Raw genomic sequence first — 16413 nt, 5'->3', positions numbered from 1 at the left:
CCCCGGTGGCTACTGGTGGAATTGAACTTGTGACATCATCTTCCCTGTTCACCTGTTCTGATTAGATCTGGGTGTCGCTATATAACCTGGCTTCTCTGTTAGATGCTTGCCGGTCAACAATGTTATCAGAAGCCTCTCTGTGCTTGTTCCTGCTCCCAGACATCTACTAGATAAGTTGGACATTCGTCCATGTTTTGTTTTTGTATTTTGGTTCCAGTTCACAGCTGCAGTTTCGTTACTGTGTCTGGAAAGCTCTTGTTGATCAGGAATTGCCACTCTGGTATTATGAGTTAATGCCAGAGTCCTAAAGTAATTTCTGGATGTGTTTTGTTAGGGTTTTCTACTGACCATGAAAGTATGCTTTCTGTCTTCTGCTATCTAGAAAGCGGACCTCAAATTTGCTAAAACTATTTTCCTGCTGCGTTTGTTGTTTCATCTCATATCACCGCCAATATATGTGGGGGGCCTCTGTCTCCTTTTTTTGGGCATTTCTCTAGAGGTGAGTCAGGTCTTATATTTCCCTCTGCTAGCATTATTTAGTTCTCCGGCCGGCGCTGGGCATATAGGGATAAAAAGTAGGACATGCTACCTGGCTACTTCTAGATGATGCGGTAGGTTTAGTTCATGGTCAGTATAGTTACATCTTCCAAGAGCTTGTTCCTATTGAGGCTTATGCTAGTTCTCTGGCCATGGAGATCATGACAGTTTGACCGGCCCACTAAAGGGTTAAAATCCTTGGCTGAGAAAGGAGAGAAATAAGAAGTCTGCTGAAAATTTTTTTTTTTTTTTTTTTTTTTTTTTTTTTCTCTAGTAGTTAGTGTGCTCTTAATTGGATCACTTGCCAGTCTGTCTATGCTGCAGTCTTTCTTTTTTTTCTCTCTCCTTCTAATCTTTGAATGGCTCTATGTTCACCTGTCTATAATGGATCTACAGAGTGTAACTGCAGGTTTGAATAATCTCGCCACGAAAGTACAAAGTTTGCAAGATTTTGTTGTTCATGCTCCGGTATCAGAGCCGAGAATTCCTTTGCCGGAATTCTTCTCAGGGAATAGATCTAGCTTTCAGAATTTTAGAAATAATTGTAAGTTATTTTTGTCCCTGAAATCTCGTTCTGCTGGAGACCCTGCACAGCAGGTCAGGATTGTGATTTCCTTGCTCCGGGGCGACCCTCAAGATTGGGCTTTTGCATTGGCACCAGGGGATCCTGCGTTGCGCAATGTGGATGCGTTTTTTCTGGCCTTGGGCTTGCTGTATGAGGAACCTCATTTGGAACTTCAGGCAGAAAAAACTTTGATGTCCCTATCGCAGGGGCAAGATGAAGCTGAAATTTACTGCCAAAAATTCCGTAAATGGTCTGTGCTTACTCAGTGGAATGAGTGTGCCTTGGCGGCTACTTTCAGAGAGGGTCTTTCTGATGCCATTAAGGATGTTATGGTGGGGTTCCCTGTGCCTGCAAGTCTGAATGAGTCCATGACAATGGCCATTCAGATCGATAGGCGTCTGCGGGAGCGCAAACCAGTGCACCATCTGGCGGTGTCCACTGAGAAGACGCCAGAAAACATGCAGTGTGATAGAATTCTGTCCAGAAGCGAGCGGCAGAATTTTAGACGGAAAAATGGGTTGTGTTTCTATTGTGGGGATTCTACTCATGTTATATCAGCATGCTCTAAGCGCACTAAAAAGCTTGATAAATCCGTTCCCATTGGCACTTTACAGTCTAAATTTATTTTGTCTGTGACCCTGATTTGCTCTTTGTCATCTATTACTACGGACGCCTATATCGACTCTGGCGCCGCTTTGAGTCTTATGGATTGGTCCTTTGCCAATCGTTGTGGGTATGATTTAGAGCCTTTGGAGACTCTTATTCCTCTGAAGGGGATTGACTCCACCCCATTGGCTAATAATAAACCACAATACTGGACACAAGTGACTATGTGTATTAATCCGGATCACCAGGAGACTATTCGTTTTCTGGTGCTGTATAATCTACATGATGATTTGGTGCTGGGATTGCCATGGCTGCAATCTCACAACCCAGTCCTTGACTGGAGAGCTATGTCTGTGTTGAGCTGGGGATGTAAGGGGGCTCATGGGGATGTACCTGTGGTTTCCATTTCATCATCTATTCCCTCTGAAATCCCTGAGTTCCTGTCTGATTATCGTGACGTCTTTGAAGAACCCAAGCTGGGTTCACTACCTCCGCACCGTGAGTGCGATTGTGCTATAGATTTAATTCCGGGTAGTAAATACCCAAAGGGTCGTTTATTTAATCTGTCTGTGCCTGAACATACTGCTATGCGAGAATATATAAAGGAGTCCTTGGAAAAGGGACATATTCGTCCATCGTCATCTCCCTTAGGAGCCGGTTTTTTCTTTGTGTCAAAAAAAGACGGCTCTTTGAGACCATGTATTGATTATCGGCTTTTGAATAAAATCACGGTTAAATATCAATACCCATTGCCGTTGCTGACTGATTTGTTTGCTCGCATAAAGGGGGCCAAGTGGTTCTCTAAGATTGATCTCCGTGGGGCGTATAATTTGGTGCGGATCAGGCAGGGGGATGAGTGGAAAACCGCATTTAATACGCCCGAGGGCCACTTTGAGTATTTGGTGATGCCTTTTGGTCTTTCTAATGCCCCTTCAGTCTTCCAGTCCTTTATGCATGATATTTTCCGCGATTTTTTGGATAAATTTATGATAGTGTATCTGGATGATATTCTGATTTTTTCGGATGATTGGGACTCTCATGTCCGGCAAGTTAAGAGGGTTTTTCAGGTTTTGCGGTCTAATTCTCTGTGTGTCAAGGGTTCTAAGTGCGTTTTTGGGGTTCAGAGAATTTCCTTTTTGGGATATATTTTTTCTCCCTCTTCCATTGAGATGGATCCTGTCAAGGTTCAAGCTATTTGTGATTGGACGCAGCCCTCTTCTCTTAAAAGTCTTCAGAAATTTTTGGGCTTTGCCAACTTTTATCGTCGATTTATTTCTGGTTTTTCGGATGTCGTTAAGCCATTGACCGATTTGACTAGACAGGGTGCTGATGTTGCTAATTGGTCCCCTGATGCTGTGGAGGCCTTTCAGGAGCTTAAGCGCCGTTTTTCTTCTGCCCCTGTGTTGCGTCAGCCTGATGTGACTCTTCCTTTTCAGGTTGAGGTCGACGCTTCTGAGATCGGGGCTGGGGCAGTGTTGTCGCAGAAAAGTTCTGACTGCGCCGTGATGAGGCCTTGTGCCTTCTTTTCCCGTAAATTTTCGCCCGCTGAGCGGAATTACGATGTTGGGAATCGGGAGCTTTTGGCCATGAAGTGGGCGTTTGAGGAGTGGCGCCATTGGCTCGAGGGGGCCAGACATCAGGTGGTGGTATTGACTGACCACAAAAATTTGATCTATCTTGAGACCGCCAGGCGCCTGAATCCTAGACAGGCGCGCTGGTCATTATTTTTCTCTCGGTTTAATTTTGTGGTATCGTACCTACCGGGTTCTAAGAATGTTAAGGCGGATGCCCTTTCTAGGAGTTTTGAGCCTGATTCACCCGGCAACTCTGACCCCACAGGTATTCTTAAGGAGGGAGTTATCTTGTCAGCCGTTTCTCCAGACCTGCGGCGGGCCTTGCAGGAGTTTCAGGCGGATAGACCGGATCGTTGTCCGCCTGATAGGTTGTTTGTTCCTGATGATTGGACCAGTAGAGTCATCTCTGAGGTACATTCTTCTGCATTGGCAGGTCATCCTGGAATTTTTGGTACCAGGGATTTGGTGGCAAGATCCTTCTGGTGGCCTTCCCTGTCACGAGATGTGCGAGGCTTTGTGCAGTCTTGTGACGTTTGTGCTCGGGCCAAGCCTTGTTGTTCTCGGGCTAGTGGATTGTTGTTGCCCTTGCCTATTCCTAAGAGGCCTTGGACACACATCTCGATGGATTTTATTTCGGATCTTCCTGTTTCTCAGAAGATGTCTGTCATCTGGGTGGTGTGTGACCGTTTTTCTAAGATGGTCCATTTGGTTCCCCTGCCCAAATTGCCTTCTTCTTCCGAGTTGGTGCCCCTGTTTTTTCAAAATGTTGTTCGTTTGCATGGTATTCCTGAGAATATCGTTTCTGACAGAGGAACCCAATTTGTGTCTAGATTTTGGCGGGCATTCTGTGCTAGGATGGGCATAGATTTGTCTTTTTCGTCTGCTTTTCACCCTCAGACTAATGGCCAGACCGAGCGGACTAATCAGACCCTGGAGACATATCTGAGGTGTTTTGTGTCTGCTGACCAGGATGATTGGGTTGCTTTTTTGCCATTGGCGGAGTTCGCCCTCAATAATCGGGCCAGCTCTGCCACTTTGGTGTCCCCGTTTTTCTGTAATTCGGGGTTCCACCCTCGATTTTCCTCCGGTCAGATGGAATCCTCGGATTGTCCTGGAGTGGATGCGGTGGTGGAGAGATTGCATCATATCTGGGGGCAGGTGATGGACAATTTAAAGTTGTCCCAGGAGAAGACTCAGCTTTTTGCCAACCGTCACCGTCGTGTTGGTCCTCGGCTTTGTGTTGGAGATTTGGTGTGGTTGTCTTCTCGTTTTGTCCCTATGAGGGTCTCATCTCCTAAGTTTAAGCCTCGGTTCATCGGTCCGTATAAAATATTGGAGATTCTTAACCCTGTTTCCTTCCGTTTGGACCTCCCTGCATCCTTTTCTATTCATAACGTTTTTCATCGGTCGTTATTGCGCAGGTATGAGGCACCGGTTGTGCCTTCCGTTGAGCCTCCTGCTCCGGTGTTGGTTGAGGGTGAGTTGGAGTACGTTGTGGAAAAAATCCTGGACTCCCGTGTTTCCAGACGGAGACTCCAGTATCTGGTCAAGTGGAAGGGATACGGCCAGGAGGACAATTCTTGGGTCACTGCATCTGATGTTCATGCCTCTGATCTGGTTCGTGCCTTTCATAGGGCCCATCCTGATCGCCCTGGTGGTTCTGGTGAGGGTTCGGTGCCCCCTCCTTGAGGGGGGGGTACTGTTGTGAATTTGGATTCTGGGCTCCCCCGGTGGCTACTGGTGGAATTGAACTTGTGACATCATCTTCCCTGTTCACCTGTTCTGATTAGATCTGGGTGTCGCTATATAACCTGGCTTCTCTGTTAGATGCTTGCCGGTCAACAATGTTATCAGAAGCCTCTCTGTGCTTGTTCCTGCTCCCAGACATCTACTAGATAAGTTGGACATTCGTCCATGTTTTGTTTTTGTATTTTGGTTCCAGTTCACAGCTGCAGTTTCGTTACTGTGTCTGGAAAGCTCTTGTTGATCAGGAATTGCCACTCTGGTATTATGAGTTAATGCCAGAGTCCTAAAGTAATTTCTGGATGTGTTTTGTTAGGGTTTTCTACTGACCATGAAAGTATGCTTTCTGTCTTCTGCTATCTAGAAAGCGGACCTCAAATTTGCTAAAACTATTTTCCTGCTGCGTTTGTTGTTTCATCTCATATCACCGCCAATATATGTGGGGGGCCTCTGTCTCCTTTTTTTGGGCATTTCTCTAGAGGTGAGTCAGGTCTTATATTTCCCTCTGCTAGCATTATTTAGTTCTCCGGCCGGCGCTGGGCATATAGGGATAAAAAGTAGGACATGCTACCTGGCTACTTCTAGATGATGCGGTAGGTTTAGTTCATGGTCAGTATAGTTACATCTTCCAAGAGCTTGTTCCTATTGAGGCTTATGCTAGTTCTCTGGCCATGGAGATCATGACAGGTACGGTGGTCACACATGCACACTGCCGCTGTCATAGACCTATAGAAGAGAATAGGACGGTGGTCACACGTACACACTGCTGCTGTCATAGACCTATAGAAGAGAATAGGACAGTGGTCACACGTGCACACTGCTGCTGTCATAGACCTATAGATGAGAATGGTTGAGAATAGTACGGTGGTCACACGTGCACACTGCTGCTGTCATAGACCTATAGAAGAGAATAGCACGGTGGTCACACGTGCACACTGCTGCTGTCATAGACCTATAGAAGAGAATAGCACGGTGGTCACACGTGCACACTGCTGCTGTCATAGACCTATAGATGAGAATAGTACGGTGGTCACACGTGCACACTGCCGCTGTCATAGACCTATAGAAGAGAATAGTACGGTGGTCACACGTGCACACTGCCGCTGTCATAGACCTATAGAAGAGAATAGTACGGTGGTCACACGTGCACACTGCCGCTGTCATAGACCTATAGAAGAGAATAGTACGGTGGTCACACGTGCACACTGCCGCTGTCATAGACCTATAGAAGAGAATAGGACGGTGGTCACACGTGCACACTGCCGCTGTCATAGACCTATAGAAGAGAATAGGACGGTGGTCACACGTGCACACTGCCGCTGTCATAGACCTATAGAAGAGAATAGGACGGTGGTCACACGTGCACACTGCCGCTGTCATAGACCTATAGAAGAGAGTGGTACGGTGGTCACACGTGCACACTGCCGCTGTCATAGACCTATTGAAGAGAATGGTACGGTGGTCACACGTGCACACTGCCGCTGTCATAGACCCATAGAAGAGAATAGTACGGTGGTCACACGTGCACACTGCCGCTGTCGTAGACCTATAGAAGAGAATAGTACGGTGGTCACACGTGCACACTGCTGCTGTCATAGACCTATAGAAGAGAATAGTACGGTGGTCACACGTGCACACTGCTGCTGTCGTAGACCTATAGAAGAGAATAGGACGGTGGTCACACGTGCACACTGCCTCTGTCATAGACCCATAGAAGAGAATAGTACGGTGGTCACACGTGCACACTGCCGCTGTCATAGACCTATAGAAGAGAATAGGACGGTGGTCACACGTGCACACTGCCTCTGTCATAGACCCATAGAAGAGAATAGTACGGTGGTCACATGTGCACACTGCCGCTGTCATAGACCCATAGAAGAGAATAGTACGGTGGTCACACGTGCACACTGCCGCTGTCGTAGACCTATAGAAGAGAATAGTACGGTGGTCACACGTGCACACTGCCGCTGTCATAGACCCATAGAAGAGAATAGTACGGTGGTCACACGTGCACACTGCTGCTGTCATAGACCTATAGAAGAGAAGGGTACGGTGGTCACACGTGCACACTGCTGCTGTCATAGACCTATAGAAGAGAATAGTACGGTGGTCACACGTGCACACTGCCGCTGTCATAGACCTATAGAAGAGAATAGGACGGTGGTCACACGTGCACACTGCTGCTGTCATGAGGTTATGTCACATGAGCCCTGCGCCCTATCAGCGCCGGCGTCACTGTTCCCACCTTCGGACGTATAAGTAACAGGAAGTGAGTTCTGCGGGTGGCTGCCCACTTCCTCTTGATTACTTATATGCCCGACGTTGGGGACAGTGACACCAGCGCCACCAGAGGTTAATATAGGTGTTTTTATTTTCATGGGGGCAAACACTCAGATTGAGAAGGGGGTGTCCTAGTAGTTGACAACCCTTTTTAAAAGGCAGGTGTGCATGTCTTTATAAATTTGGCTCATCTTTCATCTGCCATGTGCCCCTGCCAATAGTGTTACTCCATCTAGGGCTGGCATCCATTTCTGTTTGTACTTTTGTGGTGTAAATTATGATCAGCTTTGCCACTTTCATACTTAAATAACATTTTCAGAGCTAGCTGGGACTGGTGTAAAAACACCAAAAGTAGCAACATTTCCTTACAGCTTGGAGATGTGCAAAAGTTTAGCGATATTTCCAGAGGATATTACCAAAAATTGCTTGATCAATCGTGTCTAGATGTTTGTCTTTGTAACGTAACACCTCTACAGTAAATGCAATTTTATACACATAAGCTATTAACTAATGGATAAAGTATATGGCAATTAGTTACTCTGTAATTTGATAATATAACTGTATCCATTGTCTTGTTATATAATTGCAGGAATCATAGACCTTTCTCAAGTGCCACATCTCCCTGTCCTTATACCTCAGTCTTCAGCCTCATCTGCTGCCACAATGGACCGCATCACGTACATATCTGGAGGACCACAAACTTTCAGCACCAGACTTAGTAGTTCCCCACACTCCCCAGGTACTTGCATGCCTGTGTCTTCTAGGTAGATTTCTTGTAAGGTGTCAACAAAGGTTTAATTACTGGCTTTTTGATTAACATTGACTAGTAGGCAAACAGTGATGTGGTCGTACAGAAGAGATTAGGACAGTGGTCCTATTTGTTTAACAATATTCGAGTCCGGTCATACACATTAGATGGCTGTCGGCTGAGCGAAGCTTTGGCCAACCATTTGGCTAACAGCCGTCTCGGCTAGCGCTCTCCCATATACAGCTGCACTCATTCAGCTGAGCGCTTTTGTCTTCATGAGAAAGTGAGAGATGCCAATGAGAGCTCAATAGTGGTGTCTTATCTCCTGGAGATCAAAGCTATCAGCAGTCTAAAATCTAACATACCTGTTTGATATCTTCCTTAGCGATCTGTTGTTCAGGGGCCACATACACATTGGATTTTTGGCCGACATTACTCTAATGTGTATGGGAGCCTTTAAACGATACTGGAACATTAACCTGTCACTTTCTTACTGTATAAGTTGGGTCAAAATGCCGAATTATTTTATTACACTATAATTTAAGTGTAGTGATCGAATATTATTTCTATATGTCTTACCTGTATAACCAACCCTATATGTCCCTGTAACAGCAACAACCTCACACATGACCAAGCAAACCTCATCAACCTCAGAGCGAGAACGAGATCGGGAGAAATCGGTGCTTACAACAACAGTAGAGCACGCTCCTATATGGAGACCAGGTATGGAATGATTTCTAAAGGGCTCTTCCATGCAGTGTACCAACCTTCCATTGTAAACTGGTCTTCAGACCCCAAAGTTTGTACTTCCATGCAGTTTCACAGATTGTTCTGTTGCAGGAACAGAGCAAAGTAGTGGACGCTTGTCAGCCCAGAGTCATGGTCTCCAACATTCCCCAGTATCCCCACGAACACATGAGAATATTCAGCAGCGTCCCAGTGTTCTTCAGAATACCGGCTTGAAAAACCTTATGACAAGTGCCGAGAGTGCCACTGCTTCCGTATTACGGTAAATATTTATATTGATCAATTACCTAAAGTTACTTGAAGGGTTTTTTATGATGCTAATAATTCCTTTTTTGCTATGTGAATAGAACGTCCTCCAGCTCTTCACCCATCCGGTCTTCACAGATGTCCACATCCTCTCACCGCTCTGCAAGTGAACGAGAAAGCTTTCAATCTGCTGAAAATACCATGGTACAGAAGGAGATTGCAAGGTCGCGAGAAGCCAAAATTGAACGTTTAAGGACTGAAAACATATACACCTCTAAGATGCCATCAGCAGCCCTTGAACAGACATCACCCATTAGGAACATCGAGTCCAGGCCTCACCCTTCAACTGTGGCCAATTCAATTCATCAATATAACAACGGGCAGGGGAAAAGCCAACCTCACCAGCCCCTGGACCAGACAGCAGTGCCAGCCAGTGAGCAGCACAATAGAGACAAGACCCCAAATAAACCCTTTTCCATGCAGGAACAGGAGCTCCGATCACTCGGTAAGACCACCATGACCGCGGCCAACTTCATAGACGCCATTATCATGCGTCAAATTTCTTGTGATAACGGGAAGCGAGAAAGAGCCTCGCTAAGTATCGACGCCAGTAGTGATGGTAAGACATGTGGGAGCAGGTAGTACAAAGCTTGTAGCTCATTTATATATATATACATTATATATATAATTTTTTTCCATTTTGTTTCAATGCACGTTTTGGTGATTGGCTTTTCCACCTTCCCAGTTTAGTTTTTTTGTTTCTGTTTTACTTTACAAATCATGTGTCTCCATATTTTTTCATTACTTTTAAACTTTCTGATCAGATATATATTTTTTTCTAGGAATTTTTTTTTTTATTTCAGCCAATTTGCGCTTGGCTTGCATTGTTGGATGTTTTAATTTGAGGGGCTTAAAACAATAGCTGAACTAAAAAACGATCTTTACTGCAGTTAGATGCTGTCCAACTTTTTTTTTGGGGGGGCGGGGGGCTATTTTTATTTTAATTAATAGTTTATATGCATGTAGTAATTTAATTTTGCATACACTTTTAAAATGTAAATATTCTACATCTACCACATTGTTTCACAGCATAATAAAGTCTGTAATCTGGAAGCGAGATCAGGGAGTAGGCCAAGTTATGTGACAGAGGAGCTGGAGTACATTGTATTCCACATGAAATAATGGCCCTAGTGCCTCTCTTCTGAGAACTATGAGTTCTGCTGCTCCTTACTTATTCCTTCTAAAAATGACTAAATCGACAAATGGGTGTGTCCTCTCCTAACATCCAGTTGCCAATTAATTCATAGATTTCTAGGAAGCATGCAGACGCAATGCAGGATTTTAAGAAATTCTGCTCCATAAATGTTATTTTTCTAATAAATGAAAATATTCACTATATCAGACTTGTTAGGAGAACAGACAGGTTATCTTCTACTTGAAGCTGCATATTTTCTTAACATTTTTTTACTGTACTAGAGAAACACATTTTCCCGTTAACAACCCTCTACATAGTCCGTAACATCACCATTGCCAAAGAAGCCGGAAATACATTTCTTCACAGTTGCAAATAAGATGCCCAATTTAAACACATCCTTTTCTCTTAGTTCCTTGGGGTAGAAAATAAGATAAATGTACAATATATATTCTTAATATATTAATATTATTAATTCCGGTCTGGCAGCAGGATTTATTACTTCACCCTATTTATATGCACATGTAGCTCTTTCAAAGATAAGTCGACCTGTCCTTTCCTCTGTTCCTGAGAAATCAGTGTTTGAATTGACATGCAAATGATGTTGAAGAGTTATTGTAGATCTGCAGCCTCTGTCACTCCAGCTCTATTCCCCGCTCAGTAGTAACTCCTCCTGCCTGACTGAAGGCCTTTATGCTGTGTGACTAGGTAGAGGAGCCGTCAGACAAGCAGGAGGAGGCGCTATTGGGCAGGGATTAGAGCCGGAGTGACAGAGACTTCAGATCTACCATAGCTCTTTGCTTATTAATTCAAATGCTGATGAGTCAGGAATGGAGCAACTGGCTGATCATGTAAAGGCATTGCTGGACTTGTCTTTGAAAGCGTTATATGCTAACAGATGAAACTGCAAGAGGCAATATTTTTGTTCACTGCTCAAAAAAATAAAGGGAAGACTAAAATCGCACATCCTAGATATCACTGAATGAAATATTCCAGTTGTAAATCGTTATTCATTACATAGTGGAATGTGTTGAGAACAATAAAATCTAAAAATGATCAACGTAAATCACAACTAATATCCCACAGAGGTCTGGAGTTGGAATAATGCTCAAAATCAAAGTGGAAAATGAAGTTACAGGCTGATCCAACTTCAGTGGAAATGCCTCAAGACAAGAAAATGATGCTCAGTAGTGTGTGTGGCCTCCACACTTGGGATGGACATACAGTACCATTGGGATTCTTTTGTTTTTGGCAGCGGTTTCCCTTTAGAACTACATGAATAGTGCAATCTTTAGTTACATGTCCTGAAGTAACCCAACTGTTTCGTTGACAAAGTTCAGCTAATGTGCAGCAGCTCCTATGTCCTGAAGACCCCAGGAGAAGCTGCAATGTATGGTGATCCCATCACCTGTGGAGAACTACCATAGTTGGTCTCCTATTAATGCAAATCGTGGGTCTGGCTGCAAGCAGATTGCGGTCACCCCGGGTGGCTTGGCTTGGTGGCGTGTCCTCACTGTGACATTTTTAGCTCTACTCAACAGCCAAACAGATTTTACATTGCTTGCTATGTGGTACTGAAATTTTTAGTCTGGGTTGTGGATAGCTGTGCAAAATGTCCACTTTGTGTATTGCTGTAATTTCACATAAAACCACGCTGCACAAAACGTTAAAGTGAGAGTTGTCTGTTGATTGCCCAGATGACTATGTTGTCATCTAAGCTCTTTTTTTATTTTCCACATTTTTTAAGTTAAACCCTAAATTTCAGTAAAGGTCTATAATTTCTAGTGTATTTTCTCCCATGTTTTTTACATTTCTCCTAGTACTGCTAATTTCTTATAAAAACCTGATGGTCAAAGTGAAACCATTTTGCACAGTTGTTATTGGGGGGCCGGGATTGGATTGAACATGCTAACGCTTGTACATCTGACCAGGATTTCCCACTGGGTACAGCCCTGACAGACATGATGCAGTTAGCCCTCTGAGCTCCTCTCGCCTGTCTCTTGAGAAGCAGGTCCGAGCTGCCATGCAAGACTCTGAAACCGCCCGTCTGGAACATGAATCGAGACACAAACAAGGTGACTGGGAGCTCCCGCTTGTCTGATCGCTTCGTATCCTACAGATACACATTTAGGTTTCCTTCTGTTGTATTTTATAATTGCATGCAAAGTGAAATGTGGGCAGCACCCCTTAAATAAAAAGTCCTCCAATCATAACTTCTTAAAAAGGCTTATATAACATTTTTATGAAAGATGGCCACCGATCCCATTAACCATAGTGTCTGATCTGCAGAGGAACTGAGCAGGTATGGTTTAGTGTAACATGATTCAGTATAACTTGTATTTGACTCATTTTAACCACTATTCTTTTTATGCTCAGTGGTCCAGTGGGCCGTCCTATATAACCCTACAGACATGGTAGGACTGCCCACTGGACTCGTATGGATGAAAGTCAGGGCTCTGACAGATGTGTCCTGCTTTCGTTACAACGTCTCGCTGCCATCTGGTGGCTACTCTGAGTACTTGCTGCGCCTTAGTTTAGCCAACACCAGAACTGATGGCAGCTGCAAGGGTCTTCATCCAAGCCAAGTCGATGTGAGAGTGCATTTTTAGTACTGTAATGTCACGTGGATATTATTAAGTGATATACAGAAAAGTACGTATTTGATCTTCTTTATCTCGTTTCATTCAGTGCCTGCAAAACACCTTTCTGAAGTGCATCTGCGACAGAAAGCCGATGGTCAGCAGTCTCCATGTCATACATCGCAGGCTCCGTCACACCTAAAAAGTCAACGTGTTGTCACTTTGGCTCAGCACATCAGTGTATGTCTCTATTACACCACTTTTATGGGGGTATTTACTGGTAGTCATTGTGTTATGTGCTTAAATCCGCAGTTACTACTCATCGTTCGCATCATACGTCTGTAATATGCCAAATGATACTAAAGTATTCAGTTCATACATGTATGTAAAGAAAATGTTGTTGCCTTAAAGGGAATACGTCACCAGATTTTTGCCTTCTAATCTGAGAATCTGATCATAATAATGAGACCGAGACCCTGATTTCAGCCATGTGCTACTTACTGGGTTGCTTGCTGCAATTGTGATAAAATCACTGAGATCATCAGGAGAATATCACTAGGGGACTAGTAAATCAGCTGCCGTATAGTCCAATCACGCCACCACAACTGATTGTCGGCTTTCTGCCTATGCACAGTGTACAGAGAGCTGCTAATCAGTGGTGTGGGCGGGGTTATACAGAACTCAGCAATCAGAGATCTGCTATTTCTGCAAAAGAGACAACATGGGTTTTATCAAAACTGCCGCATGCAGATCAGTAAGTGATACATGACTGGAATCAGGATCTCTGATCCTACATTATGCCCCTCTCTGCTGGGGTATCAAAAACCTGGTGACAGATTTCCTTTAATATTTCTTAAAACAAGCATCCAGTGCAAACCTTATGCTTTCTAGAATAGATTCTATGCAGTGGGATGAAATAATGTGCTGGAAATGTAGTTACATGGCTTCATAGTATTAGAATGCATTGTGGCAGAAATGCAGTTTTCAGCCATTGCATGTTTGCTCTCATTTTAGGAGGTAATTACACAGGACTACACCCGAAATCATCCACAGCAGCTGCACCCCCAAATGCCAGCACAGATTTATTATGCTGGATGTCCAGTACTAGACCTAAGGCAGAACCCCGGTGATGCCGTCCATCAGGAGCAGAGTCAGGCAGCAAGGATATCTCCTGGGAACAATGCAGACAAAAGGTAGGTGTCATTAGATGACCAATGTGAGATATTGGCCACACGAAATGAGTTTGTATCTTGTATCCAGCCATGATGGCAGCACCTCCTTATAAATGTCTGTGTCCCTTTAAATAGAATTGCAGGTTGTCCATGACCTAGGCATTGACTCTAAGCCTGTGTTTTTTAGCCAGAACTGTAGTATTTCCCACGAAACATACAACTAGATCCTACAGGTGTAGTTCAATCTCATGTGTGCAGTACATGAACCTGAGCTTCATTGATCCATAGATCACCAGATCAAAACAAAGCATCTACGTTGAGTGGCTCGGAAGACGGTATCGACCCAATTTCTCCACCAGAGGGCATGGGACAACCAGAGTATTCTAGAAGTTCCACATATCCCACATTATATAGAGAGGGAGAGCAAACAGAACCAAGGTAATGCGCTCTCCCAGCATGCCAGCCTGCCTTTCCATCAGCATCCAGCCATACTTTCCCTTCAGATTGCTTTCCCAACTGCTTGTTGATGAGATCGTCCGCGACTAATTGAGTTGGTATTAGAGGAGTAGTTGCAAAAGTTGGATTATTATCTAATAATATCTTTTCACAATTTCCACCGCTGATCGTCTGTTTTCGCCCTTCTGCTAGGACATTAGGCATTTTGTTTGCCTATAATGGTGAAGTTTCTCTTTCTGGTCCAAATGTCACCATTTGCTGAAATACAGCACTAGAAGCTATCGGAGGCTTTACAACCACAAATGATGGAAGTCCGTCATAGAAGGCTGTTATGCATTATGTATGACGAGCTCCCTCCATGTAATGTCACTAAACTGAAGAGGGGAATCTGGTGCGTTAAGAGGGAGATTTCAAGGTGTAGTTTTTGGAAAACACAGTTACTCCATAGTCTAGAAAAAAATATATATTAAGGACATTCATTAACCCCTTCATTACTGGAGCTTTTTTTGGTTTTGCACTTTTGTTTTTCGCTCCCCTCCTTCCCAGAGCCACAACTTTTTTTTTTTTTTTTTTCATCAATATGGCTATGTGAGGGCTTATTTTTTGCGCGACGAGTTATACTTTTGAACGACACCATTGGTTTTACCATGTTGTGTAACAGAAAACGCCAAGTGCAGTGAAATTTCAAAAAAAGTGCAATCCCACACTATTGTTTGGTGGCTTTTTTGCTAGGTTCACTAAATGCTAAAACTGACGTGTCAGTGTGATTCTCCAGGTCATTACGAGTTCATAGACACCCAACATGTCTAGTTTCTTTTTTTATCTAAGTGGTGAAAAAAAATTCCAAACTTTGCTAAAAAAAAAAAAAAAAGGAACAATTTTCCGATACCCTTAGCGTCTCCATTTTCCGTGACCTGGGGTTGGGTGAGGGCTTATTTTTTGCATGACGAGCTGATGTTTTTAATGATACCATTTTGGTGCAGATTCGATCTTTTGATCGCCCCTTATTGCATTTTAATGCAATGTCACGGCGGCAAAAAAACTTTTTTTTTTTTTTCTCGCTATGCCGTTTATCAATCAGGTTAATCCTTTTTGTTATTGATAAATCGGGCGATTCTGAACGCGGCAATACTAAATATGTGTAGGTTTGATTTTATTTTTATTGTTTTATTTTGAATGGGGCGAAAAGGGAGTGATTTGAAATTTTGTATATTTTTTTTTCATATTTTTAAAAACTTTTTTTTTTTACTTTTTGCATGCTTCAATAACCTCCATGGGAGGCTAGAAGCTGGCATAGCCTGATCGGCTCTGCTACATAGAGGCGATGCTCAGATCATACGGACGCACTGATGACCCCCGATCATGTGACAGGGGTCACCGATGTGCGCATCTCCGGCCGGATCGCTTGCTAAATGCCGTGGTCAGAGTTTGACAGCGGCATTTAACTAGTTAATAGCCACTGGCGGATCGCGATTCTGACTGCGGCTATTGCGGGCACATGTCAGCTGTACAAAACAGCTGACATGTCTCAGGTTTGAGGTGGGTTGACCGCCAGAGGCCCACGTGAAAGCAGGGGATGCTGACATCGGATGTACTATCCCGTCCGATGTCAGTAAGGGGTTAAGGGCAAATTTAATAAGCAGTGTGAGAGCCAAGGAATAAATGTAAAATATTGTAAATCTTCGTTGGATATAAATTCTTCCAGCAGACTTCTCTTGTTTGGTCTCCATTTATTTATTTTACTCACTTATATAGCGCCACAGCGCTTTACAGACATTATCATCACTGTCCCCATTGGGGCTCACAATCTAAATTCCCTATCAGTATGTCTTTGGAATGTGGGAGGAAACTCGCACAAACATGGGGAGAACATACAAACTCCTTGCAGATGTTGTCCTTAGTGGGAGTTGAACCCAGGACCTCATCTCCATCTTAACATATTCTATGGACTCACAGGAGAACAACCTG

General features: G+C 43.9%; 1 protein-coding gene across 25 annotated transcripts in view; it reads left to right on the top strand.

The window, feature by feature from the left end:
* Positions 1 to 16413, top strand: part of NCOR2 (nuclear receptor corepressor 2) — a 511202-nt gene that overhangs the window by 474499 nt on the left and 20290 nt on the right. For 14 of the 25 annotated variants that reach the window (XM_077293242.1, XM_077293235.1, XM_077293237.1 and 11 more), the window contains 8 exons: positions 7895 to 8044; positions 8666 to 8776; positions 8894 to 9062; positions 9148 to 9665; positions 12170 to 12313; positions 12927 to 13057; positions 13832 to 14010; positions 14278 to 14427. In XM_077293242.1, coding sequence (XP_077149357.1) covers positions 7895 to 8044; positions 8666 to 8776; positions 8894 to 9062; positions 9148 to 9665; positions 12170 to 12313; positions 12927 to 13057; positions 13832 to 14010; positions 14278 to 14427 — 1552 coding nt within the window. The remainder of the gene's footprint in view (positions 1 to 7894; positions 8045 to 8665; positions 8777 to 8893; positions 9063 to 9147; positions 9666 to 12169; positions 12314 to 12926; positions 13058 to 13831; positions 14011 to 14277; positions 14428 to 16413) is intronic. The other 11 variants (XM_077293250.1, XM_077293257.1, XM_077293256.1 and 8 more) reach the window with 3 other exon arrangements.

Source organism: Ranitomeya variabilis, chromosome 1 (genome assembly GCF_051348905.1).
Source record: "Ranitomeya variabilis isolate aRanVar5 chromosome 1, aRanVar5.hap1, whole genome shotgun sequence".
Taxonomy (NCBI): domain Eukaryota; kingdom Metazoa; phylum Chordata; class Amphibia; order Anura; family Dendrobatidae; genus Ranitomeya; species Ranitomeya variabilis.
The sequence above is the reverse complement of the archived record's forward strand: the minus strand, read 5'-3'. Positions and strand labels throughout refer to the sequence as shown.